Raw genomic sequence first — 19675 nt, forward strand, 5'->3', positions numbered from 1 at the left:
TTCTGGACCTCATCACCCAATCTATGTGGACAAACGAGATTATGTCCTTCCATATCCATGTCGGGGAGCACAGAGCAGTTTGCCTTTTTGTCTGGCATTTCTCCCTGACTTCTGGGGGAGATGCATGGCAGTCATGACTGACAATACCACTGCCATCTACATCAACAAATAAAGCGACATACTTTCATCTCCACTTTGCCAAGAAATCCTGCTCCTGACTTGTGCTTACCCCACTCTGTTCACATGGAGGGCGTTACACTTGCTATTTTAAGTTGTACATAGTGTTTGTGGTCAGCACTCTATAAACAGTAGCATTTCAAGTTGTAACTATCTTCCTTTCAAAGGAACTTGATTTTTGGAAAGCCATGAAAATCTTTATTCCGTTTTTGAGTTAAAACCCTTTTGCACTGAGCTATTGATTTTGTGTAAACATATAGAACTCATTTTTTTCATACTTTTTCCTTTTGCAAATGGGGCAATGAGTAGTTTAAGACCAAGTTTTGAAGCTGTTTTGTGTTCTGTTGAGTTGATAGCTAGTCCCTCTTTCAACATAGAAGAACAAAGTTATGCCTTATCAATTTGAACTTCCTTCTAACAACAGAAACTGGAAGAATCAAGAGAATTTTGAAGAGCAATAAAGATGTTGAGAGAGCTGTCTGTGAGGGGGATGACCATCCATCCCATTTTTCCCAGGACAGTCTCATATTTAAGGCCTGTTCTCGGCATTCTAGCTTTTTTTTTTTAAATGGGCACATTGTCCTGTATATCCACTGCAGCAGGGAGAAGCAGCCAGAGCTCAGGGCTTCAGCTGTTGAAATCCCAAGCACTGGCAGCTCCCGTCCCCTCCCTTTATGCTGCAGGGCTGAATGTCGTCATCCCTGTAGGAGTACAGAGAGGGCAGAGAGCTGCTGGCACTTGGAGCTTCAGCTGCTGTGGAGCCCTTAGTGCCAGTGGCTCCTCCCCCACCTACTGTGGGGCTGGAGTCCCAACACTGGCAACTCTCTCCTCTCGTCCCCTCCCCCCACATACACGGAGTAGAGCTGGAAACCCAAGCACCCTCAAGCACTGGCCTCTCCTCCCCCTCCACCCTGGGGTTGGAGCCCTGAGCAGCAGCAGCTGCTTCCCCCATCCCCACCACTGGTAGCTCCCCCTTCACAGGGCTGGAGCCTTGAGTTCCGCAGAGGGCTGAAGCACCAAGCACCAGCGGACCCCCTCCCCTTTTGGTGTCTTGTATTTGGCATGGGGAAATATGGTCATCCTGTCTGTGAGTATGTGTTCAGAAATAAATGTTAGTAGGTCTTGAGGTGTCGAATGTCTTCTAAGTCTTCGTGAAATAACCTTCCGTTCACTGCACAACTCTATTGTATCAATATCTTTTGAATTTGTGTTGTAATGCCAACTCTAGGTTCAAGCAATGTTCTAATATCTGTTTTGAAGTCTTAGTTTGCAAACTGTGTACATCCTTGAAAAAAACAGCTATTGAATCAAGCTGCTGTATGTGCTCAAATAGTTCTTTAACTGACTGGATTGCAGGATCTAGGACTTGAACATAGAAGTTTACTCTGAATTTTTGTTTGGGATCCTGAACCGATTCGTCTTTTGTTTCATATGTGAACTGTTGCTGCTTTCTCCAAATTTGTGCTGATTCTGATTTAAAGTCTGGTAGTTCAAATTACTCAGCAAGCTCATGAGTATCTACTAGTGTCTTTTTAAACACTGTATCAATACTGAATTCCTCCAGAAGCTTGTTGATCTGTTGCAGCTGTTGTATAGCAGAATATATGTTGAAGTCCTTTGCCTGAAGTTTCTTACTGGTCAGGTTAACCTGCTCATTTTGTGGTATAACTACAAATTTGAATTTGCAAGAGCTTCTTCATCTGCATATGCCATATTGCCAAATGATCCTGTTAGGGCGGTAGTATCAGACATTTCAATTAGTGCATCATAAATATTTCCAAGCTCATAATCAACTATATGACTGGCCCACACGGGGCTACTAAGAACGATTGAATTGCTAAACCCTGCCCTTAGGCAGCAAATCCAGGCAGTGCTGTTTTAAAGCTATCCCATGATACATTTTAACTGTATTTACATACACAACCATGCCCAACAGTGCAAAATGAATAATATAATAACTTCTGACATGCAATTAGGCACTGTTTTACAAGTACAATATTTGATACTTCTGTTTCATAAGAGATAAGCCTGGTGCTAAGTGACCACCTAGTTCACCTGAATGGTCAGCTGGTCCTGCGCTTACGCTGAGTAAGACCTATGGGATATCTGGGTCTTTCTGATTGGTACTTGTCACTTCTATCTTGCATGAGCAAGATATAAAGGGTGTAGGTGCCATCCCTCCAGGTACTACTCACTAAAACGTTCTCAAATTCATGTGGACTGGACATGTGATAACTACTTTTGGGATATATTGCAGACTGTAACTTGAAATACTTAATTTTCCCCTCTGCCATTGAACTCTTCAGCCTGGATATGCTTCAAGGCTCTGTTTCTAGAAGTCTCTGCTGCTGCCTTACTGCTCTTCTAAGCTGCCTATTCTGTTCTACTTTCTTCACATGAAAGAAAGTTGGACTGTGGTGCTCATGTGCATTTTTTAAGCAAGTGAAATATTACCTAATTGGAGAAACTGATGCTAGACTCCCTCATTTAAGTTCTTGGAGTCGTCTAATACTAGCTTTCACCTCATATTACACTCATCCCCTCTTCCTTCTTTCCAGTGGAGCTAACTGCTTCTGTGGGCACCTGGGCAAGGTTGGGGGTGGGTAACTCTGCACTCCCAGAAGGGGCAGGGCTGAGGGTGAAAGGTGGTAGGGTCAAGGACGGCCATCCTTTTAGTCCTGCCACATAGCACATGGCTCGGTGCTCCAGCCTGGTGGCAATTTAAAGGGCCCAGGGCTCAAGGTGCCATTGCTACTGTGGCTGGGACCTGGGGCAATTGCTCTCCTCCCTTCCCCAATCAGTGGACCTGCTTCTTTCATTATATTTTTAAAACAAATTTGTTATTGCCCCCTCTAGTGCAAAAATTTTAAACACTGAAGGGACATCTCAAGCTGGAAACGCTACATGCCACTGCACTAATTGCATGTTCCTGAGGTTGACTTTGTGGCAGGGGAAAGCAGGTTAGATCCCTTGTGCAGGGGCAGGGATTTCTTGGAAGGAGAGCTGATAAGACATGGAAACTAGCTTTGTGGAGGAATCTGGACTCAGGATGTTAGTAACAGTGAATTGACTAGTTGATGGAATTTCCATTGACTACTCGACTAGTTGATAAGCACTTCTGCATTGCTCCTTTGAAATGTACATTTCAAAAGTCCCGCTCCATGCAGCATGCCAGCTTCGAAATGCACAAGAGTCCCCCGGGCTCAGCTGTGTGCTGCGCCCACATTGAAATAACCCTCCATTTGCTGCCTCTGTCTGATAGAGGGGGAATCAATTAGTCGACTGACTATCTGATAAGCATTTGCTTATCGGATAGTCAACTAGTCCTTAACATCCCTAATCTGGACCTGGCATTTCTTCCTAGTAACCACAGGCTTTGTTTCTAATACAGTGTGCTGATGTGGCTCCCCTTTTGCCTAAGAAAACTGGCTGATTTATATGGGTTAAATACATTATATGTAATAATTCATATAATTAATTTGAAGTAGCACCAATGTTGTTGGGACTGATGGCCACCTGGACAGCCCAGCTGTATTGGGATTACCTATATACTTTCCCGTTATCAGAATGGAAAAGTTTAACGAGTTAGTTATTTATCAGTATATAAATGCCATGGTAAATAGAAAACAAATCTGTAAAAGATATTACAATGTATTATTTAGTAAGAGCTTGAAAGCTTTACTTCTTGCATATGTACTATTTTTCTCTGCAGGACAAACATGCTTTATTAGATGTCACTCCAAATGCTGTGGATCGTCTGAATTATGCACAATGGTATCCCATTGTGGTGTTCCTTAATCCTGATTCCAAACAGGGTGTAAAAACCATGAGAATGAGACTTTGTCCAGAATCACGGAAAAGTGCTAGAAAATTGTATGAAAGAGCTCACAAGCTACGGAAAAATAATCATCATCTCTTCACAAGTAAGTAAACATGAGGAGATGCTTATGAACTAATTACAAGTTAAATTGGAGCGATGGTAATATATCTAACAGCATCTCTTGTATAGTGTGAATATGATTTTTATTAGCAATGAAAATATACCAGTCGTACCCATTACATTTAAATCCCACAAATTTTAATAAAAAATTGGTTAGAGGTTTTCACAAGTAAACTATGTCAATCCCAATACTAGTTTGCATTAATTATGGTCTTTTTTTGTTGTATTTCTCCTTCCTTCCTTTCTTCCTTCCTACCTCTCATTGAAGGAGAGGTAGCAAAGGCCCCTTCATAATGCATGGTACATTTGGCTCCTTGCCAAACTTTTTCCCTTTCTTGGTGTTCTATTCTGTTCCCACTGTATCCATGACTGGCCTTCCTTCTTGCTGTCTGGTCCTGATTCACTTGCAGACTTACCTGTTGCTCCTAATTTTATTAGGAATGGTATTAACAGTGGGAGAGCAGTAAAGGCTTACCATAGGGTTCTGCTTTTTTCTAGATTTGATTTGTGATTAAGATATCAGTTTCACTAGTTTAAAAAAAGTTTGAATTGGTTCACAGGGTAGGTGGTATTAATCTCATTCAAGATGGTTCTTTCTTCCTTGTGTGTCATCACCAGTAATATAGGTTTTGCAGATCAAGTTACATCAGCTGTATTTGTGTGTCTATATATAGGTGGAATTTAGTAAAGTTCTGTCCTGCTGAGGCTCAGATAGGCAAGCTAACTCTTTTTCTTTTAACTGTGTTGACTTGGCTAGACCAATAGAGGTAAAAATCAGCAAAAATGTATTCTGAAATCTAAAGGAAGCAGATAGGCCTCTAATTAAACACAAAAGGAAAGAATTGATGGGTGCCATATTAACAGTTTCTTTTAGAGTAAAATATGCTGAGCTCTGCTCTTAGCATTGATAAGATAAAACTGATAAAATGCCTCAAACTGTTTTATATAAAGCAGTCATACATAAATGTGTGTATACAAAGTGCTGCAAGTGTTATTTAAACTCAAAATTCACATTGTATTTGGTGGTCATGGTCCAGAATGTTCTAGTCAAAAAGAAATGTTACATTAAGAAATTTATTTATCCTATTTTATTTTTAGCTACCATTAACTTGAATTCAATGAATGATGGCTGGTATGGAGCATTAAAAGAAGCTATTCAGCAGCAACAGAACCAGTTGGTATGGGTTTCAGAAGGAAAGGTAAGGAATGTCACATTCTCTTTTATTTGAGTAGGAATAATAAAACATTATTGATCTTATACAGTACAGTTGTGAGTATTCTTTCTTTTCCCTTTTGCATGATCATCTTAAGATTGTTGTGAGGAGGGAGTGGACATTTATGCTTTAAGAATAGTCCTTATGATACGGTTGTTCTTAATGGCCACTGTTGTATTTGTACATATCCATTCCATTCCACTCAGTTGTGCTTTAAAGACAATTTGGTTTTCTCTTGGAATGAAAAGGTTGTTTTCTTGTTTTGCCTAACACTACCTGGTCTAAAGGACACAACTGACTCAGTTGACAACTGTGACCTGCCTTAATTGATTTCTAACATGATAAAAGTAAAGACTTTATTTTGAGTGTTCCGGGAGAGGACACGTTTTATTTGTTTCGGTTCTAGAAATACGAAGGGTATTTGCCTATGGAAATCATCTACAAAGAGGAGTAGCAGATTCTGTCATTTGAAGTCTAGCAAGATTAGTGGCTTTGCCAAAGATATACCCAAGTTCAACCAGAAATTATGATCTTAGTGGAGTTCTGACATTTGTTTGAGAATAGAGTTTGAGATTAGAGCTTCTTGCCTTAATGTACATCACAGGCAGCTGCATTATAAGTTTCCACACTAAAATATGCTAGCCCTTTCCTTGGTAGGAGAAGATAGTTATGGTATCGTATTCATTCATTTACCTTCAATCGTTGGTTGTTTCGTTATCAAGAAGGTCACCAAAGGTATGTCTGCCTTGCAGTTAGATACCTGTGACTGGTCTGAGCCCAGCTGACTCAGGCTTATGTGGCTGAGCCTCGGGGCTAGCTATGGTGTAAACATTTTTGGGGTTGGAATCCAGGCTCTGGAGTCCTGTGTAGTGGAAGGCTCCCAGAGCTCAGCCTGAATGTCTACAGTTAAACCTCGCTTAGTCTGAGCCCCGTGAGCCCAACTGAGCTGGTATAGGCCAGTCATATGTATCCAACTGCGGTGTAGACATTCCCTCATTTGTTCCGTACCCGTGAAGGAAGGTCACTCCTAAGCAGGCATATGAGATGTGGGTGAGGGGAAGTGGAGTATAGCAATCACAGCTGCATGCAGTTACGAACACCGCTCTTCCCACAGCACCGTTGGTGCAAGGGGAAGGGAATAGAAACTGACTCCTCTATATATTGCCCCATTTTGTTTGACCCCCATGACACTGGGAAGTGTGTGTGTGTAGCACCTGCTGAGCACAGCAGATACTGAATGGAGGAGCAATGGAACAGAGGTGCAATGGAGATAGGAAAACTACCAGACTCCTACTCTCAGAGCACTGGTTGTGACACCCTCCAATAGTAAAGGCTTGATTTTTCAGAGCTGGTTGCCTATAGCTCTTATTGAATTGGTTCCGCGCACCCGAAAATAAGATCTTAAATTACTTTAAAGAGCCAGGCTTTCTAACGTCCCACTACAAATTGGAAGCAGGTACATATAGTATGTTGAATGTAGGTGTATTTTTAGTTTTCCACAAGAAAGTATCCTTCCCAGATTCCCAGGAAAAATGATGGGCATCCTTGGAAAATGATGAAAGATTTTAATTTAATTTTGTTTGACACAGGCAGATGGTGCTACAAGTGATGACCTTGACTTACATGATGATCGCCTGTCCTACCTGTCAGCTCCAGGTAGTGAATATTCCATGTACAGCACAGATAGTAGACACACTTCAGACTATGATGACACAGATACAGAAGGGGGTGCCTATACTGATCAAGAACTTGATGAAACGCTCAATGATGAAGTAGGGACTCCTCCTGAATCTGCAATTACACGGTCCTCTGAACCTGTAAGAGAGGATTCCTCTGGAATGCACCATGAAAGTCAAACATATTCTCCTTATGCATCACAAGCTCAGACCCAGCCAAATCCTAGAATAGACTCTCCAGGATTTAAAACAGCCACATCTCAACCGGTAAGTAGCAACTTTGCATTTTGATAAGAGATATTCTTCTTAGAGAATATGTCTTTGAAGCAGGTACTTGTGTGTACAGTCCTTAGCAATATTGTGAGTGCACACCAGAAACTGCTGATTTCATATAAAGGGGCTGTGATTTATTTTGATGTGAAGTTCCAGTCTATTTTATATATTTAGATATGTACTTCATTTTATAAAAGGTGATATAAATTTTAAAACTTCTGAAAAGTACTACTGCCTGATACTTTCTATCAGTGCTCTTTGAACAACTATACATGTAGTAGATGTGCTTGATTGAAAAATTAGTATTTTAAATCTAGACTGGAAAGTCATAGCATTTTACAAGAGCACTACATTTAAAATATTTTAAACACTTCACAGAAAGCAGAAGCCTCACCTGCAGTCCCTTACCTTTCCCCGTCGCCTGAAACAAACCCTGCAACCTCATCACCTTCTGCTGTTAATCCTAATGTAAACCTAACTAATGTCAGACTGGAGGAGCCCACCCCAGCTCCTTACAACTCTTTTCAACTACAAGCTGGCCCCTTAAGAACACCAAGTACTGAGGGAATTCACATAATGCTAAGAGATCAAGAGCCATCATCCTTCTCACCGCATATAGATCCAACAAAGGTACCTGCGCTGCATAATTACACTAATTTGCTGATATACATCAAGATAGCCATGATTGTTTTGTTTTGCTCCTTATGGGAGGGTTCCTTTTGATTTTTCTGAGGGTTTATGAAATATACAACAGTAAATATAAATTGCTAGGAATCCTCCTTTTTTGTTAAGTATCAGAGGGGTAGCCGTGTTAGTCTGAATCTGCAAAAGCGACGAGGAGTCCTGTGGCACCTTATAGACTAACTGAAGTGTAGGAGCATAAGCTTTCGTGGGCAAAGACCCACTTCTGCATGCATCTGACGAAGTGGGTCTTTGCCCACGAAAGCTTATGCTCCTACACTTCAGTTAGTCTATAAGGTGCCACAGGACTCCTCCTTTTTTATTGTTTGCATGGCTTCAAATTGTACAACTTCCATTTTTTTCTAGAAAACAAATTTTAAATAAAAGTTGCTTTGTCCTATTTGTTTTAATTTTTTTGCATATTTAATGTAAATTATCAATATTTTATGCTCTTCATTAATGAGCCTTTGTGGAAAAACCTCTGTGTCCTCAATGATCCTAAACTTTTCTCATGCCTTATGATTGCCAGTAAACTAAATGGAGACAGATAATTATAAAATGAGCAGATGAGTACACTGAATACAGACTCTTGACTGTAGAAATTAATCTTAATGATTTAAAAAATTCATACTTAGACTGCTTTTCCATATAATATAAGTAAATCCGTAAGCTAATCTTACCAATCCTGCTTGTAGTATAGAACTTTAAATTAACCTGGTTGCAATCACTTTTTTCATGTTACACATGAGATTTTCTCTTTCCCAGGTGTACAAAAAGGATCCATACATTAGTGAGGAGGCACCAAGACAGAACTATGTCTTGAAACAACCAGCAGTCAATCATCCAATACAAAGGCAGGAGAGAGACTCTAATCTGATTTATGAATCCCAGGTTCAGTATGCAGAGAAGCAACCCAGTAGAGAATATGAGCAATCAACATACAGGTATAATTCTACAAACTACGTAGATCAGTTTTCCCATGGTTATGATCCTCGTCTACATTATGATGACCATATACCTCCATATGAGGAGCACTGGGAATATTATGATGAAAAACAACCCTACCAGCCAAGACCACCTTATGATAATCAATCACCTAGGGACTTTAACCCCAGACAAAATGCAGAAGAGAGCACAGAACGCAGCTACTACCCAGCACAACCTCGCTTTGAAGAACCACCTTCAATGGTTTATGACAACAGGCCTCGTTATGAACATGCACCTAAAAACTTCAGTCTACCACAACTGCGATATGAAGAACAGCCCACTACTGGCTATGATATTCACAGTAGATATAAACCAGAAGCTGAGACATACCCTTCAGCAATAACTAAGTCTCCTGAACCTAAGCAATACTTGGATCCACATATGAGGGGCTATGAACAAGGCCCTCCACAAGGGTTTAATGCTAAAGCAGGACAGTATGAGTCTTCTCATGGCACAGCAAGTGTTCCTCCTCCTCCCCCCTCCTCACAAACCAAACCAGAAATACTGCCTACCAACAGTAAACCACTGCCTACACCCCCAAATCTAAGAGAAGAAGAAGAAGATCCAGCTATGAAACCACAATCTGTGCTAACTAGAGTGAAGATGTTTGAAAACAAAAGATCAGCATCATTGGAAAAAATCAAGGACCCTAATGATACACCAGTTGCCAAGGTAAATAATTTATACGTGTAAATAAACTTCCACTTCCTGTTATTAAACTGATAGTACACTGAAGTTAAGTAGCAAAGCAGGTAGTACCAGATATGTTGAAGTTGTCTTTCTATAAGTATACAGAGAAGGAGTTCTTTCTTTGTTGCACTTCTTTCTTACTTAACTTTAGCATACTGTATTGTTAAAAACAGGAATTGGAAGGTTGTATTGAGAGGAATCACTACCTATGCACCCTTTCTTCAGGTTTTGATACTTTGATTCACGTGGTTTTTCTTTTCAGGGAAGGCCATGGGTACTTTCTAAGTACAAGAATGTAATGAAGTAATTCTACATGTATTTGATTTTCTTACAGCCTCCGGAACTAGCACCTAAACCTACCATTACCACAGTGAGTGGTTCCAAACCAAACTCTCAAAGTCAGTATGAACATGACAAAACAGTTTACAGGTAAATGTATCATTTTTCATTAATACACATGTAATCAAATAGTAAATGTGTAGATGTTTTAATGGCGAGACTTCTGCATGGGCATTTTAAAAATTACAGTAAAGCATTACTTCAGTGAGACAGGTATATCTGTAATAGAGGCCTCCCAGGAACTTTGCTTAAAGGTTTCCCTGATGCAAGATGAAGTGAGTTTCATTGTACCCTTTCTCAGTTCCTTTTAAGAAAGAAATAATTATGGCATAAGAAAATACAGAAGCAAGTTAGAAGATTTATTTAATTGAGGTAATCTAGAAATAGGTGTTTGTGGTACGGCCTCCTTAGCTAATTTAACTTCAGTATATATTAATGGATGAAAGGTGTTGCTGTCCATCTGCTGTTGAATCATTGTTAAGCCTCCATATCTTGCCAACTAAATGCAGTTCTGTTTATATGAATGAGTAGTATTTGAGAGGCAGTTGTAAATCTATTTCTGCATAGTTGTATGAAAGTTACGTTTAAATTGCATTGTGGCTAGCTAGATTACAAAGAAGCATTTGGGATGTGAAACACTAATTAAAATACAAACTGTTAAAAAATACCCAAACAAGAAAGCAAAGCTTTATCATCATCATCATCATCATCATCATCATCATCGCCATTTAGGGCCCCAGAACCACAGAGACCTCAAGTGAAGCCACCTGAAGATATAGTACGTTCAAATCACTATGATCTTGAGGAAGATGAAGAGTACTATCGAAAGCAGCTTTCATACTTTGATCGCAGAAGTTTTGAAAATAAGCCCTCTGCACAGGTTCCCGCCAGCCATCACCCTGAGCCTGCTAAGCCAGTACCACCTCAGAATCAACTGAACTTCACTAACTATTCTAAGTAAGATCTTTCAACTTACATTGTCATACTCATTTGGTTTGAAAGTACAGTGGGATTTAGGAGCATTATTGAATTCACTATTTACTTGAATTTCTGTAACCACCAAGATGGATGCCCAAAGGCTGTTGGTACCTGATTAAAAAGCATCGCTTCTTGTGTAACAAAAAAAGACAGTTTTACTGTCTTGAGAATTTTTGTATGAAGTTAGTGTGAAAACATAAAATAATTGAGTTTGTATCTCAGTTGAATTTAATGAAGTATAGAGACTTCTGGTGCTGAACAATTTATTTTATGGACCCTTTTTAGAGAAGAAACAGGTAACCCTTAGACCAACGTGCACTGACTGTATCGTAAAGGGTTTTTCTCCTAGCATTAAGCTATACTGAGTAATTGAATATCGTATGGAAAAGAAATTTGAATACCATTGGGATTCTGAGTAACTTTGTTCTGCAGGCATAAATTTAAACACATCAGCTGTAAGACGTTTATGTATAACTAGAACAATTTCGTTACACTTTTTGGATGTGAGGTTGATGCCAGACATCTTTCCCTGTAGATGCAAACATCTTTTTCCTGTGTTGGGCCATTTATTTGATTTGGAACATTTGTACAGAAATTGTATGCAAACTCCAATACTAATGTAGTTCATATATGATGTATGTGTACAAACTTTTTTTACTACCTTAGCTGTTTGTTTTTTTAATTGAGAATGTCGCCAACAGGTAGTCAATAGGCTTTCCCAAGTTTTTTTCAGTATTTTAGGATCCCTTGGGTTCTTAATTTCTTTTACCCATTTACTTTATTGTGACCTCTGGTTCTGGGATAACAGACCTAGGCAGGGCACTTGGATTCTGTTCCTAACACTAACATTTTATCTCTGCAACCTTTTACTTTCACCACCTAAAAATTGAAAATGATAGCTTTTTCACAGGCTTTTTGGGTGCTGAAGTTTTTTAAGAGAAATCTCTCAATGAAACAGTCCCAGCACTATATCAGCGATGGGTAAAATCACTAAAATTCAGTGTTAAATGCAATTACAGGGTGCAGGATAACGTAGATGTGTTATCAGGAAAACAACAAGAATCCATGGGAAAATAGCCGTCCAGGAGTTGAAGTTTAATACATAAAATTCCAAATGATTTACTGAGTTTGTTGCAAGATACCTTTTTAAAATTGGGGCGGGGGACGTAAAAACCTAAAATTGCCAAAAGTGAACCAAGTATATTATGCAAAGTAAAAATTTTAAAACCTTGCTAAGTAGTATGGATCATCTAGTGACTAGCTTGATACTTTGTAGGTAAGAGATCTGAATCCACATTTTATAATCATGGATAAAATGTAGGAAGACTGATACACAGCCACCTGGGAAGCATAGATCATGTGGAGAGCAGTGTCTTTAGTGACCCATGATCAGAGCCATTCCTAGGGGAATGGCCTGGAGCCACTCTTCTCCCCCCCCCCCCCCCCCAATGTCCCAGGCACAGGACAACCTCCTGTCACAGGCCACCTCCCTTCCCCCCCGCTCCTCCAATCCCTATCCTTACTCTGTCCACTTACTCAAAGCCCCTTCCCTTGAGCAGTGCATGGGATAGCTCAGTAGTTGGAGCATTGACCTGCTAAACCCAGGGTTGTGAGTTCAATCTTTGGGGGGGCTATTCAGGGATTTAGGGCAAATCTGTCAGGGATGGTACTGCTGTGGAGGCAGGGGACTGGACTTGATGACCTCTCAAGGTCCCTTCCAGTTCTATGAGATGGTATATCTCCATATTATTACCAGGGGAATCCTGGTGTTGGGCAGCAGCAAGGGTCCCCCCATACACACTCACAGTGGAGGCAAAAGCTTCCTGAGCTCTGCCCTACCACCCTCTCACAGCCCACTGCATTCTGCTCCACTGCAGCAATGGGAAATGGCGCACCTTGGGGCCAGGGTGCTTTGCTTCCCATTGCTGTGGTGAAGCAGAATACAGCGAGCTAGAGAAGGACAACTGGGTAGAGTGAAGCAGGCTACTTGGGTCACTCTGAGTCCTACCACTATGGTAATAGGAGAGGGCCACCCCCCGATGCTGTTCCATGACAGGCCTCGGGTAATCCCCTGGGTCTCTGTGGGCCTCGTCCAAAGGACACCTGAGGTAACTGCTCCAGAGTCTCCTAAAGAGCAGTGCAGGGTCTAGATCAACTGCCCAAATCTTCCTATGGATGGGACGCCTCCGCTCCTGATCTGTACTCCACAGGCAGCTGTGAATCGGTCCCTTTACTTTTTATCTTATCTAGTATCTTCTGGAAGAAAGACTACATACTAGCTGTTGGTAGAGTAGAAGGATCACTGGTTTTGCTTCCATATATTACACATTACAATAAGTGATCTAAATAGTTCAGCTGGTTCCCAGAGTCTACTAGACGGGCTTTCAGCTTGTGCTGTCAAGGAAAACTAGGGAATCTTCTTGCCCTTTGCAGAGTACATCTGGAGCAAGTGACTCCTTCACCATATAGTGAGACCCTGAGAAATGGTGGCTGGCAGTGGAGATACCCAAGACAGTGCTCCAAGTTTTAATTAATATTTGTGAAGGTTTTTAATATCAACAGTGAAAGGCACTATAGTATTGCAGACAGCAATATGTTTATCCTGCTTATATAAATGGCTTCACTATAACATCATTGCTGAGCACAATAAAATATGTATGCAAGCCTGAAAGTTCAAAGTAGCAATGAACTGGTAGAGCATGGAGAATAAATGCAACTGTTCATTGGCTCAGAACTCAAATCAAGTGCCCCAGAAACGCTGGCATCGGAGCAGGGCACTGAAAAGGAAACCATTTTCACTTCTGCCTCAAACCTGAATGTGTCCCATGACATTTCAGGCCTCAGTGTATAGGAAAGTGACATAAAATAGCTGCAAAGAAAAGTAGTATTGCATGTATAAGACTGAGGCACTTCTTGATTGGAAATGATAAAGCTGTATCCCTGCCTTTCTTTCATTTGAAGCTCTGAGGGAACTGAGTTTATTTCTCAAAAGGTTGTGTGTCCATTATATTTTCCACTGTTCCTGGTCTGTTTTCTCATTCTTTCCCAGGTGTATCCCTTTCACACATTTCAGAGAGGTAGCTGTGTTAAGTCTGTTTCAGCAGAAACAAAAATTTGTTCGTCTTTAAGGTGCCACCAGATACCTTTTTATTTCTGCTGAAACAGACTTAACACAGCTAGCTACCTCTCTGAAATGTGTGAAAGGGATACACCTGAATCTGCATAAATAACAAAAAGGACTTTTTGTTGTTAACGTTAACAGTAATGAAACAAATATGAAATATTCATCCATTACCTAAAAAACTTACTGATGTCTTTAATTTATATAAGCAGGCTTACTAGACTTTGATTTTTACTTATTTATAATTTCAGTGAAAATCAGTGTTTACTCTTAGGCTTTTTTCAGTTGCAATCAATTTTTAAATTTTCACCATTGCAGAAAATTATGATGAAGTCAGATAATTATTGAATGGTTGTAGTGGTTGAGATTTTAAAAAGTTGAATCTAACGGCTAACAAACAAATTGTTATTATCACAGGTCGAAATATAACTATACTTAAATCAAAATCAGATTAATTCTCAAGAATCACTTTTTTCTTTGCCTTTCTGTAAGTTGATAATTATCAATGAAAATATTTTGTTGGTTTGTGTGTGTGTACAGTGAAATGCACATTTACTTTCAAACAAAGCCACGGTAATATATACATTTTAATAGCTTTCTTTTGGATGATTATTGCAAATCTTAGAAATGGGAGGAACCTAAACAAATGGCTCTAATGGCACCTTGATATCCCTCTTCCAATAAGGTGGTTGGTTTTTCTTTTCTTTTCTTTTCCCCCTTTTTCTTTTTGGTTGATACTGTTATAGTAACTTGTAAAGAATAATTTTGTGCAACTTGAGAAATTAAACAAAACATTGGACAAAGATGGTCAAAACTCCCTCCACAGATTACCACTTATCAAAAATAACTTGACTGTGTTGGTGCCCCTGTTTGTATTGACCTTGCATGAAAATCCATGTGCCTTTACTAGCATGAATTTTCACTGAATGCCAGTTTCATCATCTACATGAGTCTGTGCATAAGCTAAATTTTAAATCTCTATAAATGAGTATTGGCATAGGAAGCAGTTGTAGACATAGCATGCAAACAACATTCTGGAGCTAGTCTGGCCATTCACAATTAATGCAGCTTGAATGACTACCCTGGAAAATGTCCAGGGAACTGTTTTCAATCAGTGCAGAGGTACAAAAGTTCGTAAAAATTTAAGTATACAAAAAATTGCCTCTTGGATGATTTACTCAATACAGTTCAAAATTACTATGGTGACTGCTATTTGATAATTTAGATAATTTGCTATGTGATAATGTTTGCATTGCTAACATAAAAATGTTTGTAATTCAGGCCCTACATTTAACTGATGGTCACAAATTGCTGTACACTTACGGAAAATGTCCTATGAATGCCACGTATGCATTGAAAGAGAAATGGGTATACTACCTTATGTGGCTTTGCAATAGCAATGAACAAGTATTGTGTTTCCTCATCTTTGCTGCTGCCATCATAGATGCTTCCTTTCAAACAAGCGAAGGCTAATGTCTATTTCTTTAGAAAAAATTCACATTTACCAAACAGAATTAACTGTAAACAAAATAACCACATATGTAGTAATGGCTGGGCAATGTCAGACCTGGTCTGGCTATAAGACTTCTTCAGAATTTAACAGACATGACACCTACTATGTTCAGGAGATGAGGGATTAGATTGTTGGTGGTGTTTGCAAATGGGGTTAGTTTATTGTGATAGTAATTTTAATTTGTTAATCTTAGTAGAGCAAATGGTTAAATTTGCAACAACAGTGATGTGGTTATCAGGAGGAGGAGGCATTTCCATCTCTTCTCGTCACATATTTGATTAGGGAAAATAGCTTTTAGTCTGGAATTGCTTGTGGTGCTAAATAGGATACTTCAGGAACAGAGTAGCTCTTTGGTATTTGATCTTCATGTATTCTATTCAGGTTTGCAAGGGGACCTGCTAGTGTGTGTAACATTTTAAATGAACATCTGAAGCTGTTGGAGAGGGAGCGCATTCTGAGGCCATATTAAAGGTAGAATATATAGACACGCACAGTGTACAGGTCTTGGAACGTGTAGTAAAAGAGTTAAATGCATCATCACTTCGGGTATGGTCGGTTTTACATATTGGGATAAACAGATAGTTATTTTAATATCCAATTATGTTTGCTAATATGCTATGGTATTTGAATTTTCTTACTGATAGTATGAAATAGAGATGTTAAGGGGTGGGTATTTAATTAATTGACTAATCCATTAGAATTTTTGACTACCCAATTAGTTGATAGGCAGTGCAGCTCAGTCCTAACTGGTTCCACACCTGGTGCAAAACTTCGCTGCAGCTCTGCAATTTAATATACAGTAGGAGCCACAGGGCTGGCAGCCCAGCTTTTATTGCCTTTTAAATTGCGGAGCCACAGCAGAGGTTCCGCACTTGCGTGAGCCAGGGCTGAGCTGAACTGCCTGCCCAGCCTGCAGGGGGTCCAGCAGGAAGTTGGGACCCCCTGCGGACAGAGGCTGCTGCTTCAAAGTAGTCCCTGCACCCCTCTCCTGCCTCTGATAGAGGCAAAAGCGAGGGGGATGGGCGCATTGCAGAGACATTGCTGGGGGAAGCCCGCTTTTAAGCCAGTTCCCCCAGCACCAGCTTCTCTCCTTCTCCCCTTTGTTGCCTCTGATACAGAGGCAGTGGGGAGGAAGGGGGAGGATTGCCGAGTAATCAACTCAACTACCTGATAAGTATAGGCTTTTCAAGTCGTCGATTGTTTGACTACTCCCTTAGGGGGCTAGTGTAGACATACCCTAGTTCGAACTAGGGAGGCTAATGTAGGCATTCGAAGTTGCAAATGAAGCCTGGGATTTAAATATCCCGGGCTTTATTTGCATCTTCCCGTCCGGGCGCCATTTTTAAATCCCCTTAGTCTGTACTAACTGCCCGCGGCTACACGCTGCAGTCAAACATTAACTCAAACTAAGTCCTCAGTTTGAGTTAACTGTTACACCTCATTCCATGAGGAATTTAAATATTTAAATCCCGGGCTTCATTTGCAACTTCGAATGCCTACATTAGCCTCCCTAGTTCGAACTAGGGGGCTATTGTAGACATACCCTTACATCCTTAGTATGAAAGTGACTGTGTTTTTGCATAAATATCATGTAGAATATAGATGAGAGATAAGAAATCAAATAAATAATAGAAGGGTGGTATTAAAGAAACTTTGAGCCTAGAATTAGTGCCTACCTCTCTCTCCTCAACAAGTTTATATTTGCCTCCTAAAGGCACTTTGTGTATCTAGATATCCACGTCATGAAATGTCTGTTTTTGTAAATTTTGTGGCAACTTGCCCTGAATAACTACGTCTGATCTTGCAGAGAGGCTCCTGCATAGCATTATTCATTCGGGGTAGCCCCTCTGAAGTCAATAGGATTGTTTGACTCTGATAAACTTCTGTGTAAGTCTTTCGAGAGCCATAATCTTAAATAATTTTAATATTTGAACAGAAGCAGTGCATTATGGTCAGATCCAACTGAATTGTTTGAGCCAAAGTTAAATACGTGTGTTGTCTGTGTGAGGATTCACATAACTGTACATTTCTAATGGTATAACTTGTCTAATGGCTTTGTGTTTAGAAGAAAATTAAATTTTTGCATCTGAGTTTATAATGTCACTGCAATACAAATAAGGCAGGCTCCCTTAATTTTAAAATATTTTTCATCTATTGACAAATATTGTATTAATATTTTATATACATTTTCTGGCCAGTAAGAAATTGACACAATTGTTTTGGAAACAAAACAGACTAGTAAAGTAAATAGTAACATCTGTCTACTTGGTAACAGTAAACTCCACACTGCAAGCAAACTAATCTGTTTAGCAGTTTGAATGCTTTGGTTTTCCTAACAAGAAATGTCAAATTGTAATTTTACATTTGAAAGAATCTCATGTTACAGGTTCAGCACTGAGAAACGTGCATGTGACATTTTTTCCATTGTATATGTACAAATGTTTTTATTCATCATATTTATGTCCACCAATCAGGCATTCTTCATGGGGGAATCACGCCAAAAAGTCCATTTTAGGAAATATGTGGCACCTGTGAAGCTCCTTTGTAAGGGTAATGTCACATTTGTGTCTTCTAGTTGTCAGCAGTTGTAGTACATGAAATAGTTTTGTTTCTTCCCTCTTCTCCTTTGCTTTATAGGCCTGTTGCTTAGGAGAGTGTATTCTCAATTATAGACATTAGAGCAAAACTCTCCTTATGCAGTGTGGCCTTTCATTTAAAGGTTGATTGTAAAAGATTGGCTGTTTTGAACTGTTAGGATTAGGTAATATGTTTGGAGGTATTGTTTTACTCAGTCCAGTTTTACTGTTCACTTTTTTCCCCATAAGTTTTATTCCAGAATTATTTCTGTTTGCTCTGTAGTAGAGTGGTAATGTTAGAACTTGCAAATTTAAAAATCTCACACTGGTTCAGTCTTTGCACTAGTGGTTTTTATGAAACATTGCTGGTTATTTCTGATCAGCTTCATCGCTATTCCTTAACAGTTACTCTTTAACAGCCAATGTTATTTGGCCACCTCTACAGTTGAGGTTAAATTGTGTTCAGCACTGATCAGTTGTACCTGTTGCTAACGCCTTTATCAGCAGCTGACAAATTACAGTCTTGTCCACTTGAGGAAGAACAAAGATGATAACATTTGAAGACTCTCTCTGAGTTGGGTTTGCATTTTAGGATAAAATCATGGTCTTCTCCACAATTGGAAAACTACAAAAATATACCTCCAGTTTTGTAGTATGAAAAAAAAATTATGAATGAATGTAGATTTGTCACTAATATAGAAAATAAGTCAATTTTTATGCACTGCTCTACAACAGAGGGGAATAGATGTTCATTCAGAACTAGTAGGAACCATAGCATAGATGAGGGACATGCAAGGGGATGTGTAATACCATTTTGATTAAAATTACTTTTCAGCAGGCTTAACTGAGAGAGAATTGTTAAAATGAATCTACCATCTAGAGCCACCACGCTTCGAAAGTGCTCTTTACAGCAGGTGTTGGAACCAGTGAGGATTTCTTGGTAAATTTTCCCGATGTAGATACAGCCAATGAGTTTGATCCTTTTGCTAGCCTTAATATCACAAGTAGCTTAATTGAAGTCAATATAATTGGTGTAAATTAGAGGGGGGAAACCCTTAATCTCTGGAGCATTTTGGGTGTTCTTAAGAGAATATAAATGAGCTTAAAATATCTGTACAGTTTGACATAAAACCTGTTGAATTTTTTTCTTTGTGCACTGGTTATTCCATGCATGGTGCACATGTGCTTCATGTTCCTGAGAGGAAGTTTCTTGCAAGCAGTATCTGTTGGTCTGGGCCTGTGCAGTTGCTGTCCTTGTTCTCTGTGCTGAGAGCATAAGGGTCAATGTGGACCAAGTCCTCACCATCATATGGCTTGAGTCGGAATCATCCGTGTCCAAAGGTTCTTCATGATCTTTTTATCAGTAAATATATACTGAAAATAGTTCAGTGTTTTTCCTGGGTTTTTCCTGGTTGTTATAGTGAACTTAGGATAGTTCCTTCCCTGCCTCAGGTATCATACCTTTGCTTCTCCCCGTCCGGAGAAGAACCATACCCAGAGTACTGAAGTT

The 19675-nt window shown here is 39.6% G+C and overlaps 1 protein-coding gene across 9 annotated transcripts in view; it reads left to right on the forward strand.

The window, feature by feature from the left end:
• Positions 1–19675, forward strand: part of TJP1 (tight junction protein 1) — a 296617-nt gene that overhangs the window by 245292 nt on the left and 31650 nt on the right. For 6 of the 9 annotated variants that reach the window (XM_075897723.2, XM_075897725.2, XM_089781873.1 and 3 more), the window contains 7 exons: positions 3890–4100; positions 5216–5316; positions 6921–7274; positions 7659–7910; positions 8727–9620; positions 9973–10067; positions 10710–10934. In XM_075897723.2, the coding sequence (XP_075753838.1) occupies positions 3890–4100; positions 5216–5316; positions 6921–7274; positions 7659–7910; positions 8727–9620; positions 9973–10067; positions 10710–10934 (2132 nt within the window). The remainder of the gene's footprint in view (positions 1–3889; positions 4101–5215; positions 5317–6920; positions 7275–7658; positions 7911–8726; positions 9621–9972; positions 10068–10709; positions 10935–19675) is intronic. The other 3 variants (XM_089781876.1, XM_089781877.1, XM_089781875.1) reach the window with 2 other exon arrangements.

The sequence above is a fragment of the Pelodiscus sinensis genome, chromosome 14, assembly GCF_052426305.1.
Source record: "Pelodiscus sinensis isolate ZL-2025 chromosome 14, ASM5242630v1, whole genome shotgun sequence".
In the NCBI taxonomy this organism is placed as follows: domain Eukaryota; kingdom Metazoa; phylum Chordata; order Testudines; family Trionychidae; genus Pelodiscus; species Pelodiscus sinensis.